Here is a 20836-nt window from a genome sequence, read left to right on the forward strand (position 1 = left end):
TTACCTCCAAGAGAGCTGAGACAGAGTGGAATAAATCAGCATAGGAGACAAAATCTGTCCATCAGGGTCGCACTGGTGTGTGATCACAGTCCACACAAGGATGCAATTTGGACAAGGCTCTTGGAGGGCGAGGGCAGGAGCGGAGGACCGTGAACCATCTTGACTTCAAGTGCCGCAGCCGTGATGGAAGTGCCTAACCGGGCCGGGAAAATTGAGATCCTATCGAGGCCTCACTGGCCAGAGCAGCAGGTATGATGAAAACAGATTTCAGTAGGATGTGGACTGGACCGTTTCTGCAGAAGGAGCATGCAGACGGCCGAAGGGAATTCAGGAGAGAGAGTTGAGATCTGTGGCAGGGTGGCTTGTAGCTGCACTAGAGTGTCACAACTGATTTTGAACACTTCGTCACAGAAACAGAAGGTGAGGATTTGAATTTATAGTGCATTAGATTGGAAGAAGGAGGGGTTTTGGGCATGGTCTTACATAACTACATGCTTAATCCTGTATATTTTTTTCTTGGTTTCAGCATTGGCTTTTTTTCTGTCAGTGTACTGGCAGTGTTTTTCTGACTAGTTCCTACTCAAATATTACTGTACTCACCATGATAAATTATCTGAATGGAAAAGAAAGTACATGGGATAAGAGTGTCTACTAAATTCCATGAATCTAAATGTACCTGTTTTGGTTTACTGCTGTAAGTTCCAGCTGTCTTTTTCTTCATTCTGTTAAAATGGGACAAAATAAAAAAAATATGTTCTAATTGGTCTACAGGCAAAATCATTTTCTGATATGTTAATACATGGTTACAAGACCAAACAAGTTACTTTATCACACTGTAGGAAGATTGTGATGCAATTTACTGACCTGCAGATGCAGATTAAGACACTAATAAGGAGAAAGCTTCCTCCTCCCACTGCAATCCAAACTGACAGACAAACTCTGACCTGCATCATTTGAAAAGATCATTTGTAAAATTTTCATCTGTCATTATTTTAAATATGGACACTGAAATACAGTATTTCTCTCATTATTCACCACCTACTCTTAACAGTGACCATCACAGTTCCATTCTGAGCTCCATGTTCATTCTGAGCTTCACAGTAGTACAGTCCAGTGTGGTCAGCAGTGATGTTGATGATGCTGTAATTCTGTCCAGATCCTACAGGTGAGGTTCCACCTTCTTTAAACCAGGTGTAGTTCTTCACAGGTGGGTTTCCATCACTGCTGCAGGTCAGAGTCACTGAACTGCCCTCCACTATTTCACCAGAGGGACTGATGGACACTGAGACAGTTTTTGGAGGATCTACAGATACAAATGATTTTAATTTCTTTAATATCAGTAGTTTTAAGCAAACAAAGTAATCAGAGTTTTTAACTACTTTGAATACCATTTTTCAATTTCTGTAGGTATTACTGAGTAAGGTATCTCATTCTGATTTGCTTTTATAATAAATAAATAAATAAATAACAAATAAACTCACATCTGACTCTGAGGTTCTGAGCAGTAGAGTTGAGGTGTTGATATCCTCTTACAGCACAGCTATAACTGCCTGCATCCTCACTGCTGACTGTCTGCAGGTGGAGCTGGTTGTTCTTGATGGTCTTTGTGGTTAAAGGATGTCCATTTTTGTACCAGATGAATGTTGGGTCAGTCAGACTGCAGGTGGTTTTACATGTAAGATCTGCTGTTTGTCCCTCTGTCACCTCTTCAGGAGTTTCTACATGGAGCTCTAAGACAATAAGAGGACCATCAGATTAGGAGAGAAAAGCTGTAAAGACAGTGACCCTCATTCATCAAAGTTACAAATGAATGTAGATTTAATTAAACTAAATGATGTTTGATCTTCTCTGCTTCTGATTCAGGAAACTGTTGTATGACAAAAACAACCAGTGATTTTGGTGCTATTGATAGATCAGCTTCAGTGCATGGAACCAAGTGAGTACCTTATTTCTACATCATCTGCACCAAGCAATGCCCCAATTTGCCTTCATAAACCTATAATTCTCATGAAACAGGCCAAAATACCTGCAGATGTTTTGAAAGTGAGCCAACTGCTCATGTTAATATCAGATACTATCAGTAAAATATTTGATGAATAAAGGCCAATGAGAGAAGCATCAAAAGAAAAAAAGGGTAATTTGTTAATTTGTTTTAAAAATATTCCATGAACAACTGAGCAATATAATTTGAAAATCTTGTAAATTAACTTTTATCAAGTTCTCTCTTCTCCTGTAAATCTAGCATTTTTAAGTCATTAGGTTTAATTCCAATAAGACAATATATGTGTTATTTAAAATATTTGCTGAATAATTGCTCTTATAGTTCCTAACATAATGATCTTAAAATTAGTAACTATAAACAATAAACCATAATTTCCAGTATTATTATTTTCCATGAATTTGTGTGGAGAGGGTCAAAAAGAAACTCAGCAGATAAACTGAATCAGGTGTAAGAACAGATAAAATGATGTAGGAGTGAATCAGAACAGAAGCTGAACATCATTAGAGCAGATCAATAAAATCAGTGATGATAAAACAACATGAATATTCAGAGCAGTCATGAATAAGAAACATTACTCTGAAACCAGAGCTGTGACTTACAGCTGACAATGGGATGATTAACTCACCTGCAACTCTGAGCTGAACTCCAGGCGTACCCATCCATTTTTCTTTTTTACATTTGTTATGATTCTGAAAGCAAACTCGTGTTCATCCTTCTTCATTACATCACTCAGTTTGAGGGAGAAGTGTTTCTGTTCATCAGTTAAATACTCGACTCTACCTGAGTAAACTGGGTCTTTACTCAGATCAGTCGGCTCCACACCCTTAACTGGATCTATGCCCCAAAAAGTCTCTTCACTGTAAGACCTTCTGGGTGAGTATAAGTTCCATTCATAAACACTGTGGATCCTTTTAAAGCACATATTCCTGTTGGTTGTACTTCACACTCCACTCTGTTCCAAAAGCTCCTGAAACATATGATGCATGAAAGAGCTGATTACAGAGTCTGGAGCCCATAAGACAGTCAGAGTTACTGTAGCTTACAGCTTCACTTCTCTCCTCTCTAACTCCAGCAGCTCCTCTACAACACTGAGCTGATTCTGAGAGAAACCACAAAGCCCAACAAACACTGACTCACCAACAGTCATGAGCAGAAAGATCAGAGGAAGAGGAGGAGCCATTCTCAATGACCTCATCACAGCAGCCTGGAGGATATTTTTAAAGTAATGACAGTTAAATGAAATGTTTCCAGATCTTCATAAAAAGTCCTTAAGAAGTCCAAAACTTTCAATGCTTATATTATAATGAAGTCTGTGTTTTATTTAAACAGTTCTTAACTTTTTTCATAACTGGATGTTATGGTAAAATGACTTTGAAAAGCAATGACTTATTGTACAATAAAAACAGCTATGAAAGTGACATTTCTGAGTATTCATGACCAGCAGGTTCTACACAAGGGAAAGTTTATACTGAGCAACATGGATCACCATCTTCATTCAGAGCTATTATCTCCCCACAGTGTAGATTGAAAGCATCACATTTTGTTCCTCAGGAAATATCACGACTTGCATTTTATTTACAATATGTTTATTTTGTCTTATTTCTTAAGCATCATGTGATCATATATGTTCTCCATGCTTTCCCCAAAACAATTGCATATGAGAACAAAAGTACACTGAACTTCCTTGAAACTGCAACAGTAGAAACATCAGTCTAAACACAAATACCCAAATATGTACTGTAGACAATGTTTCTCATAAACTATTAAAATATTCTGAAGTAAAGAAAACATCTTACCGTTCTGTAATGAGGCTCATCTCAAACGTCCAAATGATAAATGGTGAGAACAGAGACAAAACTGAGATGATAAACTAGATGCGGTTAACATATTTAGCTATAAGCTACGTTGTTTAGTTGAAAAAAACAGTTATTAATATGTATCTTCCTCTCATAGGATGCATGTGACCTTCTTAGCTGCAGCCAGAGATCTTTATCTTAAACTTCTGCAAAATCTTAATTGTTTCTCAGTGAAACTATGACATCTGCTATTCATGTCTATTATTACAGTTATTTTAAATTAGACATGTACTGATGTAGCACCAGTTCCTCCTGTTCTCCTGCTACTGTATGAAGCAGTAATGATCACTGGTGTGTTTATCAGTGCTGATCTCAGTACAGTGTTACCCAGCTGATAGAATAAACATCATCAGATCTTCTGAAGAACAGAGTGAGTGAATCTGCTGCACGTTCCAGTATCATTGTGAACATGTGCTCTTCAACTCAGTCATGCACTGTACACCATGTCATAATCTAAAGCTGACCTATTAACATTCTCTCCAAGTGCCTGACTATCATGTGTGGCCCAGCAGTGGGACTGAAAAATTGTGTTGACAGATGTAAACCTTTGAGAACTGGTAGCTGTTAGGAGATATGCCCAGTCCAACTGGACTAAATAACCAGGACGTTTTATGTAGTTAAACAGGTTCAAGAATAAAGCCCTATTCGAGCTGGATTAGTTTCACTAGAAGAGGTCCATTAATGTAATTTGTGTGTGATTTGACTGACCGATTCATATAGAATAAAGGATCCAAATAGCCCAGATCAGAACATCATCACATGGACATTTACCTTAGCATCATGTGGCTGGCGCCACACTTCTCAGCAAAAACAACACACTTTACGTGCAACATTGGATGAGTGAGCACACTTTTACACCTCATTTCAGTGTAAAGTGATCCCTGTTGTCAATGGCAATTCCAAAAGATGGGGTATAATCATAGCACAGCATATGGGAGATAATATACACCATAAAATATTGTGGATTTCAGATGTCTGGTCATGAACTTGAGGATTAAGGGTCAAATCAAGCTCAATTTTAACTGCTAGTCTTGTCTTCAGGAGAAAAAAATGGAAGCATTTTTTGTTGCCCTGTTTTGTTACTACACTACTGTAATGTCAATTCGAACAGGGCTACTATTACAGACAGAGCTCAACGTTTGGTGAAATTAGAAGATAATTCAGTCAGGAATTATTACTTAGCAGACTTGTAATAACTACAGACACTGCAGATTAGTACTGGATTAAAATCACAGATCTCAATGATAATCATACAAATTACAGCACCTCCCCAGATAAAACTAATTCAGCTCCATCTGGAGTTGCGGCAGAATCTCAGAAGCCGTCTTAAAAGGCCATGGAATTACTACATTATCACATGTGAAGTTGTTTACATGAGATGACAGATCAGGGTATCATGTAAACACAACTGTTTACTTCAGCAGTGAATGTTGCCCCAAATATCACTGTAACCTGGTGTATCGCTCTTAAATACTAACAAAGCTGTTCAAAAACAACAGAAATAAAATAGAATTCTTAATATTTCACAACAATATATTGGGATTTGCTGTGTTCACTTTGAGATGCATGTATAAAACTACTCCATCTGTTATAACTGATGATACAGCTTCATTACTTTAGTCTCAGCTGGAACTACAGACAAGCTTGCTGCCTCAGACTGCATTTCCCAGAACTCCTCACTCCCTCACGTGACTCAGGACTCTACCATTTGCACCTGACTCTCTTGACTTCTGATGACCTGTATTTGTTCCTTGATGTTCCTTGAATATAAACCTGGGCTTTAGAACAGGGTCTTTGCAAAGTATCGTCACATCATTTGTTGTGCACACTGAGCCTTTTCTCTTGTTTGTTATTGCCTTTTCGAGTTCGACCTGTGCTTCATTTTTTGACTGATTTTTGCCTCGCCCTTTTGCTTTGTTATGACTCGCTGGTTTTTAGACTTCTGGTACAGGGCTTACTTTGGATTTGCACTGGGTTTGTCTTTCTATATTATATGTTAAGCATCATATGCACTGATATGTTCTCTGGGCTTCCCCAGTAAGAGTTTTCCAAATGAGACAACAAAAGTTGAAAAAATCTTTTATTTATTTTCAGGTTTTACTGAAACAATGGAAGTAGAATCAATTTTCATCAATCTAAACACATTTACACACTCTAATCTTTATACACCAACATAAGTACATGAGCCTCCATTCTTCCTCATCTCCAACGTGCAAATGATATTGTGGAGAGAACAGAGACAGAACTGAGATGATAAACATGTGATTAACACGTTTAACTCTAAACTGCTGCTCTTAATAGAAATGGCCAGGCTCATTTAAATGAAGTTTCCTCTTACAGGATGCATGTGATCTTCTTAGCTGCAGCAAGAGATGAACTTGACTTTAAACTTCTACAAAGTCTGAATTATCTTTTAATTAAACCATCATGTATTTCATTTCATGTCTAATATTAAAGTTATTTTATATTAGACATGTACTGCTGTAGGACTTTATCCAGTTCCTCCTCTTCTCCTGCTACTGTATAAAGCAGTATTGATCACTGGTGTGTTTATCAGTGCTGATCTCAGTACAGTGTTACACAGCTGATAAACATAAGGTCATCTAAAAACAGAGTGACTGATCTGAACACATCATAGTATTATTGTTGATACCCTCTTCAACACATCCATGTGATGTCCTCCATGGGGAATCTGCCATTTTAAAGGCTGTTCCATCACTATATTAGCACAGGTGAAGTTTTTTAGATGAGACCTCAGATGAACAAAAAACACAGACTGAATACAAGTATACCTGAAGTGTCTGTGAGATGTGATGTCATCACTGGTGTGGTGGTCTCTGTCTGCCACCTGAAGTATCTGTGAGATGTGATGTCACCACCGGTGTGGTGGGCTCTGTCGGGGGTGCACTGTTTCTCTGCTCTGGAGGTTAGGGAATCAGCCTTGTGATGGATGACAGCTGACAGTATAAGACTGAAGTGCCCTTGAGCAAGGCACCTCACCCCCAATTGCTCCCCTGGCGCTGTGGACAGGGGCTGCCCACTGCTCCGGGAAAGTGTGCTCACTGCCCCCTAGTGTGTGTCTTCACTAGTGTGCATGTATGTGGGTGTTTCACTGCACGGATGTGATAAATGTGGAGGTCGCATTCCTCTGTGTGCAAAACACTGTTGGCTAATGGTTCTCAATTCAATTCAATTCAGTGTGGTCAGCATTAATGCTGATGATGATATAATTCTGTCCAGATCCTACAGGTGAGGTTCCACCTTCTTTAAACCAGGTGTAGATCTTCACAGGTGGGTTTGCATCACTGCTGCAGGTCAGAGTCACAGAACTGCCCCCCAGTATTTCACCAGAGGGACACTGAGACACTCTTTGAAGGATCTACAGACAGATATGATTTATTTTGATTACACTGGTCTTTCGTAAGAGCAATAATTAATTGTTTTTAAAAGTCCTCATTGATTGAGGTAGAGCAAGTGAAATGTATTCCGTTATTCCATTTTTGTAAATCATGCTGAATAATTTGTAACTGGAATTTTCAAATGGAAAATATTAAGTACAACTGAAGTTTTTTTTTTGATATCTGTTGAGTTTAATTAAAAAGAAAATACACAGTAAAAGCATGTGCATACCATGCAAATTTAAGCTGACTTTGTCAACAACTATGTGCATGTGTCAGGAAATCCAGGCAATGGATGACTACAAGAGCAAAGTCTGCTGCTCATTAGCCACAGATGCCTCCCTCCAAACTATGCTCATCTCCTTGTATACCCTCTTCAAGATCAACCAAACTCAGCTGACCAGTAAAGTCCCTGAACCTTCTGCAAAAAATGGTGCTCACACTGTCTACAGACGAGGTGAGAGGGGCTCAATTGAAAGTGCCCACATGCAAAGCCACCAGACCCGATGGCATCCCAGGATGGGTCCTAAAAGCATGTGCCATTCAGCTGGCTGCCACTATCACAGACATTTTCAGTCTATTGTTCCCACCTGCTTTAAAACCACAATCATCATACACATACCAAAGAAACCTAATGCCACATGCCTCAGTGATTATGACCTAATTGCACGTAAACCCATCAAAATTAAAGGCTTTGAGTGACTGTTTCTGACTAATGTTAAAAACTACCTCTCCAGAACTTTGGATGCTCATAAATTCAACATGTGAACAGATCCACCAAAGAAATAACCTCCCTGGCAATGGTCTATTGCACTGAAGCATCTGGAGGGTAGGAACACCTAAATAAGAATGCTTTTCACTGATTTGAGCTCAACATTCAGTCAACATTGACTGGTCTCTAAGCTTAAGGCCTTTAAAAACAGTCACACACACTGTAGATTTTTTGTTTTGTTTTTTTTATTTATTTATATTTTTTTTTTTTACAGACATTGACCATAAAAAAATAGATGTATTTTTCATGATAAGAGAATATACCTGTAAAATACAGGAAAATCACCTTTTTCAATAAATCTGCTTTAAAAATACAGTCAAAGTCTGTTATTTTAAATTATAAGAATCCACCATTTTTTTAATGTGGTTGTACCATTTTATTAAGAATTTTGAGTGTGAATTTAGTAGTTATCATTGTAAAAACACAGTTAAAAGGGTAAAAACACAATTATCAGTGTAAAAATACAGACCAATATAGTTGTTTTACATTTTTCCTGCTCCGTGTGCATTTATTTAAAAACACAGAACATTGTTTTTGTTTTGTTTTGTTTTGTTTTGTTTTTTTTAATGCGTGTTTGCTGTATTGATAAGTAAAAGGCACATTATAACACCTAATGAACATTAATTTACAGAACTGTCCTATAAAATTACTTTCAATACAGGGTAATAATAATATAACAAGTCCATTGCCTATTGTAACTTAACAGTAATTTGTTGTTTTAAAAACAGTAAAGGTATGGTAAATGAATTTAAACTTCCATATTATCAACTGGCAAACAGCATCAGACCAGATATTTTGACTAAAATGATGAGGTTTAAATAATTCAAATAACTATTAATCCATTCTGTAACTCATAACATTTCTCTTTAAATAGGCAGTAAATTGTAATATCAGCAATATATCAATATACCAAAGGTATATTGTTGTCTTGTATTTGGTAGAATTAAACTTTTCTATTTAAATCGCAAGAACTGCAATATTTATTATAGAAAATATATATTACCGAGGTTTAAATGAGGAAATTTCAACAAATCATACAGAGCTTGTGAACTGCCTGTAGATGAGCTTGATCAATGCATGTGCTGTGTAAGTGATAACCACTAAGGTAGTCTTGCTCACTCAGTGTTCCAGCACCTCAAGCCAGAAAAAGTAAATATTCTGGTTGTCTTGGCCAAGTATATTAATTTATAGAAGATAACTGCATTTAAGTCCATATTACAATATTGGCCAGAAAAAAATGCAATTAGATATTTTCCCCAAATCGTTCAGCTGTCGCTACACCTTGTACATACTATGATTCAAGATTTTTTTTTTTTTCAATTATCAGACAACAAAATCTTAAAGGTTAGAGTTACAATGTCATAGAGCAAAGACAAGTGGCAAATCAGTCATCAGAAGTCAGTAACTTCCAGCTGATCACCTAATTCAGATATTAACACTACAATTACAGATGATAGCAGTAACAACAACGGTTATCATGATTTCAGATTTTTTGCATTTTACGTTACAGTGGTATGCATGCTAAATTGATTTAAAAGTGCACAGGATGTGTCAGGTTACAGGCTAAAACAGAGAAATGTTTGATTTTCTTTTTTCACAGGTGAGGCAGTGGTCACTGCTTTAATGATAGCTATCAAGATCATTGAGAGATCCCTACAGTGTCCAAAGCCTGGAATTATATTCCTTATGGGATGCCTCCTAAGATGACTGTCATCTTTCTACGAGTTGTTCTATAAACTGATATGTAGAGATGGTTAAAGGTGAGTGGACTGAGACTGAAGAAAACAAAAGTTCACAGTGAGAATGAACAGTGACATGTCGTTACATGAGATTTGATGTGATCATGAAGTCCCAATCCTCAAAATACAAACCCTATTTCCAGAAATGTTTTGTAAGATGTGATAAAACAAGAATCTGTGATTTGTTAAATCTCTTGAATCTATATTAACTGACAAAAGTATAAAGAAATGATTTCCAATGTTTTCACTGACCAACTTATTTCAAATAATTTTAGAATTTGATGCCTGCAACACACCCAAAAAAACCTCTTTCCTCTTAATACCACTTTTTAATTGTTTGGGACACAAAGATACTAATTGTTACAGTTTTGTAAGTGGAATTTTTGCCCATTCATGCTTAGAACTCATTGAGTTCTGGCTCAACAGTCTGTGGTTATTGTTGTCTGATACTGCTCTTCATTATGTGCCATACATGTTCAATAGGAGACCGATCTGGACTGCAGTCAGGCCTGTAAGGCACACACACTCTGTGTCTATAAAGCCATGCTGTTGGAGCACATGCAGAATGAGGCCTGGCACTGTCTTGATGCATATGTCTCTTTAAAATCTGAATAAATGTGTCAGTGGTACCTTTCACACATATTCAAGTCACCGATACCATGGGCACTGATGACCCCTACCATGACAGATGTTGCCATTTGCACCTTTCACTGATAAAAGTCTGGATGGTCCCTCTCATCTTTGGCATGGAGAATTCAACATCCATTTCTCCCTAAAACAAGCTGAAATGTGAACTCATCTGACAACAGCACACATTTCCACTGTCTTTCAGACCGTCTGAGATGAGCCTGGGCCCAGAGAATTCACCAGTGTTTCTGCATAGAACTGATGTACAGCTTTCTCACATTAGAGTTTTAAAGTTGCATTTCTTGATGTAGCAGCAGACTGTTAGGTCACAATGGTTTTCCAAAATACTCATAAAGTACTCCCTCCCTTCTTGTGCAGTGCCATCTGAGGGCTCGAAGATCATACACATTGACCAGTGGTTTCTCTGCTTTTTTTGAGCATCAAAGTCAAAATTTATTTATGTTCACTAATACAATTAAGTTGGTCAGCCAAAAATAATTTCTTTATACTTTTGTCAGTTAAATGAAAGTTTAAGAAAACTAACAAATCACAGATTCTTGTTTGTATTGTGTTTTACAAAATGTCCCAGTTTTTTCAGGGTTTGTATTGTCAGCATACTTTCCATCTTACTGTCATTGTTGAAAATGCCCTTAACTGTGTGTATGGCCCCTTTTAAGGACTGTAATAACTGTTGCAGTACTAGGTTCTGTTTTTGACACTTGTACTTTGTATTAGTTAAAAAGCCTCAATCTAGAGGCATGTTCAGTGCAGCTAAGTCCTGAGTGTAATGTGGTTGCTTAGTCCTTCAGGTTGCTGGCTTTGTTTTGAGCATGTGTAAATGAAATCAAGAAACTTTTTTTCTCATGCAGTTTCAATCTGAATCTTTTAATAAGTGCATGCTGTTACAGTCCAAACTACAGTTAAATCAAGACTGATACAGGAGGTGATTAGTGCTCTAATTCACATTATTGTTTATGTTTTAGACAGACATTATAAATCTTTAAAACTGTAGTATGATTCACAGTAGCTGTCTTTTTGCCCCCATTTGGTGTTTATTTTGAATGCTAGGTTGCTGGGTGATGCCATGATTGTTAAAGTTCAAAATAAAAAAGATTGAAAGTATGTATTATTGTTGAGGTTTTATTGTTCTGGCCAAAGGTTTTACATGTGTATTGGTTACAGTAGTGTATTGGTTGCTGTGTATTTATGTAAAAATTAAAGTACACCATTCTTTTATCTGCTGAAGTGAAAAGTAATTGTGCAGAATGTTCGTGTAATTGAGTAGATTGACTCCTGTATAAAAACTGGAATATAACACAATGACCACAAAATTATGGTATATATTTTTTTGATAATGCCAAATTTCTGTGAATATACGGAATGATAAAATAAAAAATGTTAACCATCTACTTTAATATTGGGGTAATAACATGTAGTTTTGCATTGTATTTCTGTATTTAATCAGTAGAATCCAGTGATGTAACAGCGGTATCTTGTGGATAAACAGTACATTGTGATAGTTGGTAGGTGGATCAACCAACATTAACTGTTATCTACTGTAAATTTGTAGGATAAGAACATTTATTGACAGATTATGTCTGTTGATAAATGTTTAATAAGATTGAAAAGACAGTAAAGTGACCGTTAATTTAAATAATGTTTCTTTATTTTACGTTAAAAATCTCTACTTTGACAGGTGCATTACACTGTTATTTAAAAGATAGCAATCCTCACATTGCAGACTTTTAGTGTATTTATGCAATATTGCCAGACATCTTACCGTTATTTTTACAATTTTACAGTGCAGCCTACAGCTAGAAAATGGATTTCCTCACCAGCAGACCTCGATCTGTTAGAATGGGTGACCACACTTCTCCAACTCTCAGCATTGAAACGTCAACCTGCCAACCTGCATCGCAAAGCACAACTCCAACACACAACATCAAGTTTGCTGTTGACACAACAGTAGTGGACCTCATTAATAAGAACATGGAGGAGTAGAGAGAGGAGGTGAAACTTCTCACAAAGTGGTGCACCAACAACAGTCTCTTCCTTCCATGCAGGCAAAACCAACTAGAAGTCAACTGGTCAATCAGCCCCTCTGCAACTTCTACAGGTCCACATTGGAGAACATTCTGAAGAGCAGTGTCCTCCATGATGGAATGCCAGATGGCATCAAATTTCCCTATATATATATATATATATATATATATATATATAGTATTATAGTTTATAGTCCACAGCAATATATCCTTCTTTTACCAGTTTCTCCATTCAGGAGTCTGTTTAGTGTCTGTACTGTAAGTTTAAGAAACAGTAGTATTTGATGTCATCACTGGTCTCTGGACTGTCTGTCTGCAGTTTGTGAGCTAACAGGAAGAGGGCACTGTTTTGTCTGCTGTGTAGAATTAAGGACTTGAACTGTTTTAATATCCACATGCAGTTATGCACAGAAGAAAAAGAGATGTAAAATGCTGATGAATTCAACACTTTAAAAAGGAACACTTATATACTTATATATATAACATATATAAAATCTCATATAAACTCTGTTATCTGCTTATAAAAGAGATCATGTTTTTATTGGGCTCAATGGGAAATGAAAAACTAATGAGGATCCCGATAAAACAATGAATTAGTTATATCTGCAGAAAATGACAGTTCATTATGAAATTATTTTACCAGGCTGCCCATTGTGTTATTTTTTATTATACTGAAATTATTTCCAAACTTAGCCTTTCATATTCTTCATAGAGAAAACATATTTGTTATTTTTATTGTATAGCATCCTTGGGTGTCTTGAAAGGTGCTTATCAAATACAATTTTATTATTATTATTATTATTATTATTATTATTATTATTATTATTATATTCTTTGGGAATTTATACAGAAGTGTTTTTATTTATAGCTATTCACATTTTAACAAATATTTGGATTTATAATATAAATTAAAAAGCTGATAAAACTTGAAGCTCTTATATTACAGTTTGACAATATAAGCAAAGACGATAATAAATTGAAATTCACTGCAGAGTTTTAGCATCTCAACATTGAGTTATAAGTAAGAAAATAGAAGGAAAATAAGTTCTCTAGTTTTATATCTTAGCAGGAAGTCATTGAGAATCATTGTGTCTTGAACATAAAAATGTGACAGGCTGGGATGACTGAATTTGATATACATGTGTATTTATGTAAGCTAAAGCTACATTACTCAATCTAGTAGTTACTTTAACAATGCATATATTGTTAATGTATGACTAAATGGTTATTACAGACACTGTAAGAACTTTTACTATATTGATTTACTGACTGAAACAGAATCCTAGAATAGCACCTTGGACAGCACTGTCACCTTTACACAGTACATCCCACAAACCTTAGACCTACACTGCCATCTAGAGGAAGAGTAACAATATTTTACAGTAACCTTGTTACAGTGTAAACACAATGTAGATATAACTTAGTAACTGATGAACAGAGAGTGTTTACATGGTTCATAAAAATAAAATCTTTTTCAACAGGAATTTACATTGTATAATTACACATCTCACAGCTTCACATGGTTGAATAAACATCATCAGATCACCTGAAGAACAGAGTAGTATCACAGTATCATTGTTAATCACCTCTTCTACACGGCCATGCAGTGTCCTCCATGGGGAATCCCTGCTGCCATCTTAAAGGTTGTTCCATCACTATATTAGCACAGATGAAGTTATTTGGATGAGACCTCAGATGGACAAAAGACAGAGTGAAGTGTCGACTTCAGTAAGAAAATTAGTCCAGAAATCATTGAAACCTGATACATTTTCTTTTTTAAACATGGCAAAAAATGGCAGTTAAAGCTGTTTATAATCCACAAAAATAAAGTAGAATTCTTAATATTTCAAAAATGACAACATTTCAATCTGCTGTGTCCATCTGTTATAACTGACTGATGACACAACCTCATTATTCTGCTGGCTTTATTGATAGCAGGCTGAAGGATATGCAGCGAGTGAGAACAAGACACTGAAACATTACACCACTGTTCTGAAGAAAAGGTTCTAGATATTTGATATTTCTCTATTTCCATTCACCAGTTTCTCCATTCGGGAGTCTGTTTAGTGTCTGCACTGCCTCTTTGCAGACACACGCTTTCAACAGAGTTAAGATAACACACAGGTGTACAATGCTGAGGAATATATGGGGAAAGAAAAACATTACTAAAAAAAAAAAACACTGGTGAAAAAAGAAAAAAAAAAAAACATGAAAATTCATGAGACAGATCATGTACATCTTCATGTGTTTCTACTTTTTTTATTTTATTTTGTGTATGCAGGTCATTGATCTACTACTGACCTGTTCAGATTTGTTGAGGGGGGTCTAGTGGGATTCAATTCAACAGCTAAAGGAGATGTTCATAAAACATTTTTTTTCCCTTTGGAGCTCCCCTGAGCTCCACCCAGCATGTGAATGCAGTGAGAGAACACAATGCAGATCACTAACAGCCTCATACTGAGCTTAACATACTGAGTATAAGAGCTGATACACATTTATATCAGAATGATTTCAGCTCTTAGCATTTCATACTCTTCATAGAGAAAAGAGGCTCTGCACTAAATCAGACAGATATGATTATATTTAAAAAGAAAGGAAAGCTTTTCACATTTTAACAGATATTTGGATTTACAGAAATTAAGAAAGGCTGTTAAATATGAAGCTTTATTATAACAGTTTGGCATCATTAGAAAAAAAAATAAATTGAAATACACTGTAGAGTTTTAAAGTATCTACATGGACTACAATAACTATTGTATTTCTTATTTTTCAAATTTTAGCAGGAACTCTGAGTTTAAAAGCTAAAATAAAGAGATCATCATGTTTTGTACATGAAGAAATGAGACAGACTCTGACAATCAAGTTAATCTCCAAACAAGCAGAGCTCCAGAAACGCTGAGCTCACAGATATCATAGAGAAACATGAACAACAAAGAAACAGACAACCTCAGAACAAACATCCACAAACACAGTTCAATACAACATCCTTAATCTTAGTCCTAACCCACCATGTTCACTCACACTGGATCATGATGAAGGGATCTAAAGTGAATCCACTGTATATGGAGTTGATCACCTTCTCTGTTACTGAGTATCACAGTTTAATGTGTAGAACTCACTGCTAGAGTGTGTTACTCAGGAGAACTGGACTGAGGGTCCAGAGCTGTGTACGGGTCATCAGGAGAACTGGACTGAACAGTCTGTGTGAGGGAAAGAGAGAATGAAGCAGAGGAGGAGAAATGAAGAACTCCATTTAGTTTTCTGAGTTAAGAATTCTTTACAGATCTAGAGGGAGGATTTGTGAAGAGACACTTACTGCAAGTGTGTGGTACACATCATCAGAGGACCTGGCTGTGGGCTGAAGAGCTGAGTACGTGTCGTCCTTAGCATCGGGGTCAGCGTTCTGGACAGAGGATGATTAGAGAAGGTGTAGAGAGACTGAAGGAGTTTAGGGATCATTAAATAAGTTTACTGTAAGAACTTTTACTGAATTAGAGAAAATAACTTCATCATGATTTAATGAGTAAAAACAGATGCTCTGTATCTTTAAACAGCACCATCACCTCCTCAGAGCTGAGTCCTACAAACATCATTATTCTTATTGCGTCTTATTGAGCCATCTAGTGTAAATGTTTTGTAATTACAGGCATATTGTACTAGATCTAAGGTTTAATTGCAGCACCTTACTTTTTGGTCATAAATGGGTAAGGATATGATTGTGAAATGGTAACAAGTTATAATAACCTAAAAAGTGCATGCTGTTTTTTTATTTTTTTTTATTTTCTATAAATATTGATGTGGTAGCTAATTGTTTATTAAGAACTTGTTACTTTTATAATTAATAACCTAATATTGATTAACAACAACAAAGATAATGTAATTTTTATGTTAATAAAGCTTATTAACATAACATTACCATATTATTACCATGTTATATACAAATCCATAACATTTTGTAAGTTACTACCAATGTGCATGGATTAATGAAGCTCACCTCATTAACTCGCTCTTCCAGGTTTCTGTTCTGTCTTTTGCTCCTAAAAAAAAAGCAACAAATCTGTATCAATATATTTGTTACTGACTACTCATGCAGAGTGTTTTCACTAGTTTTATAAAGAGCTTGTCTTTCAGACAATATACATTTGGGGTAATAAATAATGAAGTAATAATAATGAAAAAGCATGGCTGTATATGATAAAAAGAGTAGTTTTAGTAAGTAAACTAAAGAATAATGGAAAGAATAAGTAACTAATATGAATCTCACCTCCTCCAGAAAACCACAGTGAGCAGAGCTGCATTTCCACAGAGACTGACTCCAACAACTACATACAGAATCACTGAATACAGAACCACTGAACCTCCTGCAGTGATACACACACACACACACACACACACACACATACACACACACACACACACACACACATTGAAGTGTTATATTGCAGTGGCATAATGATTTTAATAACTGCATTCAAAGAAAGCAAACAATAATAAAACACTAAAGATGAATTAGGAATATATTTCTCTTAATATTCACCACCTACTCTTAAAAGTGACCATCACAGTTCCATTCTGAGCTCCATGTTCATTCTGAGCCTCACAGTAGTACAGCCCAGTGTGGTCAGCAGTGATGCTGATGATGCTGTAATTCTGTCCAGATCCTACAGGTGAGGTTCCACCTTCTTTAAACCAGGTGTAGTTCTTCACAGGTGGGTATCCATCACTGCTGCAGGTCAGAGTCACTGAACTGCCGTCCACTATTTCACCACAGGGAAAGATGGACACTGAGATGCTCTTTGGAGGATCTACAGATAGAAGTGATAGGGCTTCTTAAAAGTCAGTAGTCTTTAGCAAAAAAGTAATTAAAGGTTGTTTTGTCAGCATTACTGAAGGTCTAAGTGACATTTATCCCTTATTCAGTTTCTGTAAATATTGCTGAGTTGCTGATTTGTCAAAAAAAACAAAACAAAACAAAAAAATATATATTAATCTCACATCTGACTCTGAGGTTGTGAGCAGTAGAGTGGAGATGTTGATATCCTCTTACAGCACAGCTATAACTGCCTGCATCCTCACTGCTGACTGTCTGCAGGTGGAGCTGGTTGTTCTTGATGGTCTTTGTGGTTAAAGGATGTCCATTTTTGTACCAGATGAATGTTGGGTCAGTCAGACTGCAGGTGGTTTTACAGGTCAGATCTGCTGTTTCTCCCTCTGTCACTTCTTCAGGAGTTTCCACATGGAGCTCTAAGACAATAAATGGACCATCAGATCAGGAGAGTAAATCTGTAACGACAGTCTTTAAAAAATACACAGAAAACTGATTCAGTAAACTTCCATACTCTGAGGATCAAGCAATGATTTTGGTGCTATTAATGAATCAGCATTAGTGCATAGTAACTAGCACCTGAATATGAGTAGCTTATTTACATATAATTTGCGATAAACACTGCCCTACTTTCCCTCAAATGCATACAATTTACTTGAAGCACATCCTGATACAGAATTTTTTTACTGAGAGCCTATAAAAAAAGTAAAAGGCCCAGTGCAGGACTTCTCAGCCTTTTCCACTCCAACGTCCACCTGTTTACAAACAAATTTTTTATTGTTATTTTTTTAATACAATTTTCTTCTTCCTTTATTGAGCGCAGACACTGAGAACCTGAGAATTAAAGCCTGAAAAAAATATCAGTCCTTCCATTTCAGTTAAATCACATAAAACAAAATTTGTAATGATGCAGATTTGTAGATGAGGACCAGTATGTTATGGAAACAATTGTTCACTTTTGGAAATGCAATGTGTCATATTTATTGAAAATACTGCACTGCCTTTGCACAAGACTAAGGTTTTTGATCTTGAGATGTTGCTTTAATTTTGAGGATATTATTGCCTCATTTGATGATTCAGTTCATGTTTTTACCACTTATGTTTTTATGACTTCATAACGTCACATGTAATTATGTGCTTCAGTGGTTAAGAAACTTTGGAGTTACACAACTGTGGTGATGGGGGGCTGGTGTCCAGCACAGTTTGGTAGTTTCTCACCTCAAACACACCCACTAAATCAGACACTTAAGAGATGAGTTAAATCAAGTGTTTATGAGCAGTGAAATCACCAATCGGGGTTGGAGATGTGCAGCTCTGCCATTGGGGAAGTTTCAGATTGAACAGGAGGTGCACCACTGCTCCCTCTACTGGCCAAAGTTTAAATATCTTCATAGTGGGGCTGAATCTCAAATGGCTCCCTGCTCCCTACATAGTGCACTATGTAGGAATTTAAATACTTGGTCCTGCAGCCCAACAGTGCAAAATACAGCTAAGAAATAGTCATTTGGGACATCCACACTTCATAAATCATGCACTATTTGGCTGTAGAGGCTAGAATTTCTGAACTTTCATAGCTAGAACACTACTTAGGGAGGATGGAGCCATTTGGGATTCAGCCTGGGTTTGATGTTTTTTCTCACTGAAACATGAACATTTAAAGCATGTAATCCATTCAACTTTTATACTGCAGTTTTACAGTTAATCATACCATAAGTACTTTAATTCAAGCCTGTGATAATAATGATGGAGTTGTTCATCCTGTTAAAGTTGCCAACCTCTCAATTTAAACCAAAAAGCAGGTTTTTACTTCAATATACTCAGTTGTCCATACGAGCAGAATTAGAGTCAAAGATTATTCAATTAACATCACAAAGATTTTTATTTACATACATCCATCATCTAAACCGCTTATCCTTCTGGGTCGCGGTGGGGTGCTGGAGCCTATCCCAGCTGTCATTGGGCGGAAGGCAGGATACACCCTGGACAGGTCGCCAGTCCATCGCAGGGCTGCAATTTTTATTTATTTATTTATGTATTTATTTATTTATAACACTATGATGCAGTAATATAGAGTTCAGTTGTTGCAGTTGTTGGACCAGAACTCACTGTTTTATGAATGTGTTTTTTCTTTTGAGGCTAATATTAATGTTAACAGTAATTTTGATGTTTTGACCTAAATTCAGGATAAAAAAATATTCTGTTCCAATTTAATAAAAAAAACAACATCAAGTGATACAGTGATTAATATTTTCTATGATTTCACAAGTATAGGTCTAAAAAAAGAGCAGATAAACTGAATCAGGTGTAAGAAGAGATAAAATGATGTAGGAGTGAATCAGAACAGAAGCTGAACATCATTAGAGCAGATTAATAAAATCAGTGATGATAAAACAACATGAATATTCAGAGCAGTCATGAATAAGAAACATTACTCTGAAACCAGAGCTGTGTCTTATAGCTGGACAATGGGATGATTAACTCACCTGTAACTCTGAGCTGAACTCCAGGAAAACCTGTCCATCTTTCCACATTTGTTATGATTCTGAAGCAGAACTGATGTTCATCCCTCTCCATCACATCACTCAGTTTGAGGGAGAAGTGTTTCTGTTCATCAGTTAAATACTCGACTCTGCCTGAATAATCTGGGTTTTTACTCAGATCAGTCGGCTCCACATTCTGAACTGGACATATGAACCAAAAATTCTCTGTCACTGTAAGACGTTCTGGGTGAGTATAAGTTCCATTCATAAACACTGTGGATCCTTTTAAAGCACATATTTCCTGTTGGTTGTACTTCACACTCCACTTTGTTCCAAAAGCTCCTGAAACATATGATCCATGAAAGAGCTGATTACAGAGTCTGGAGCCCATAAGACAGTCAGAGTTACTGTAGCTTACAGCTTCACTTCTCTCCTCTCTAACTCCAGCAGCTACTCTACAACACTGAGCTGATTCTGAGAGAAACCACAAAGTGTGAAGAGCTCTGAAAGTGTATCAGCAGAGAGAGGGAGGCTGGAGAGAAGCACAAACTAGCAACTCTCAACACAGTTAATATGGTGAACTTCTAGACATTATCAATTGAACAGTATTTCTACATCAAGACTTGTACAGAGAAAGTATCCAGTGTGCTACTGTAGTGATGATGTTACAGTAGGATCTGCTGACTCACCACCAATCATGAGCAGAAAGACCAGAGGAAGAGGAGGAGCCATTCTCAGTGACATCACAGTGAAATACAGCAGAGTTTCAGTGAGCTTCAAAAATGAGATATGAATTTACAGTTTAAAGTCTCTGAGAGAGCAGAAAGATCAAGAGAAATTAACTGTCAAATTAACTATTTACTGATGCATCTTTGCCACAGAATTTAACACGGCAGTAAATATAAATAATAAATATATGAATAAATATATAAAATAATAAATAATAAAAAATTGCCCTTCTTACCTCACTGTACTGAGTGTTATCTACACTGTGAGAAAAGCAAATGAAGACTAAAAAACAGCTCTTGGGTTTTAAGCTGTTTGAGTAAATGTGGTTTATTTTGCATTTTGTTGTTCCTCTTTTTTGCTCCCCTG

General features: G+C 36.4%; 1 protein-coding gene across 1 annotated transcript; it reads right to left on the reverse strand.

Moving 5' to 3' along the window:
* Window positions 1-15567: 15567 nt before the first annotated feature.
* LOC118797933 lies at window positions 15568-20473 on the reverse strand. Its single transcript, XM_036557233.1, has 6 exons — window positions 20431-20473; window positions 19745-20083; window positions 17432-17680; window positions 17180-17241; window positions 15753-15839; window positions 15568-15636 (listed from the first exon to the last, which is right to left on the reverse strand). Exons 1-6 carry the CDS (start codon window positions 20471-20473, stop codon window positions 15568-15570), a joined length of 849 nt encoding a protein of 282 aa, XP_036413126.1.
* Window positions 20474-20836: the final 363 nt, after the last annotated feature.

This window comes from Colossoma macropomum, unplaced genomic scaffold (assembly GCF_904425465.1).
Source record: "Colossoma macropomum unplaced genomic scaffold, Colossoma_macropomum, whole genome shotgun sequence".
Lineage (NCBI taxonomy): Eukaryota > Metazoa > Chordata > Actinopteri > Characiformes > Serrasalmidae > Colossoma > Colossoma macropomum.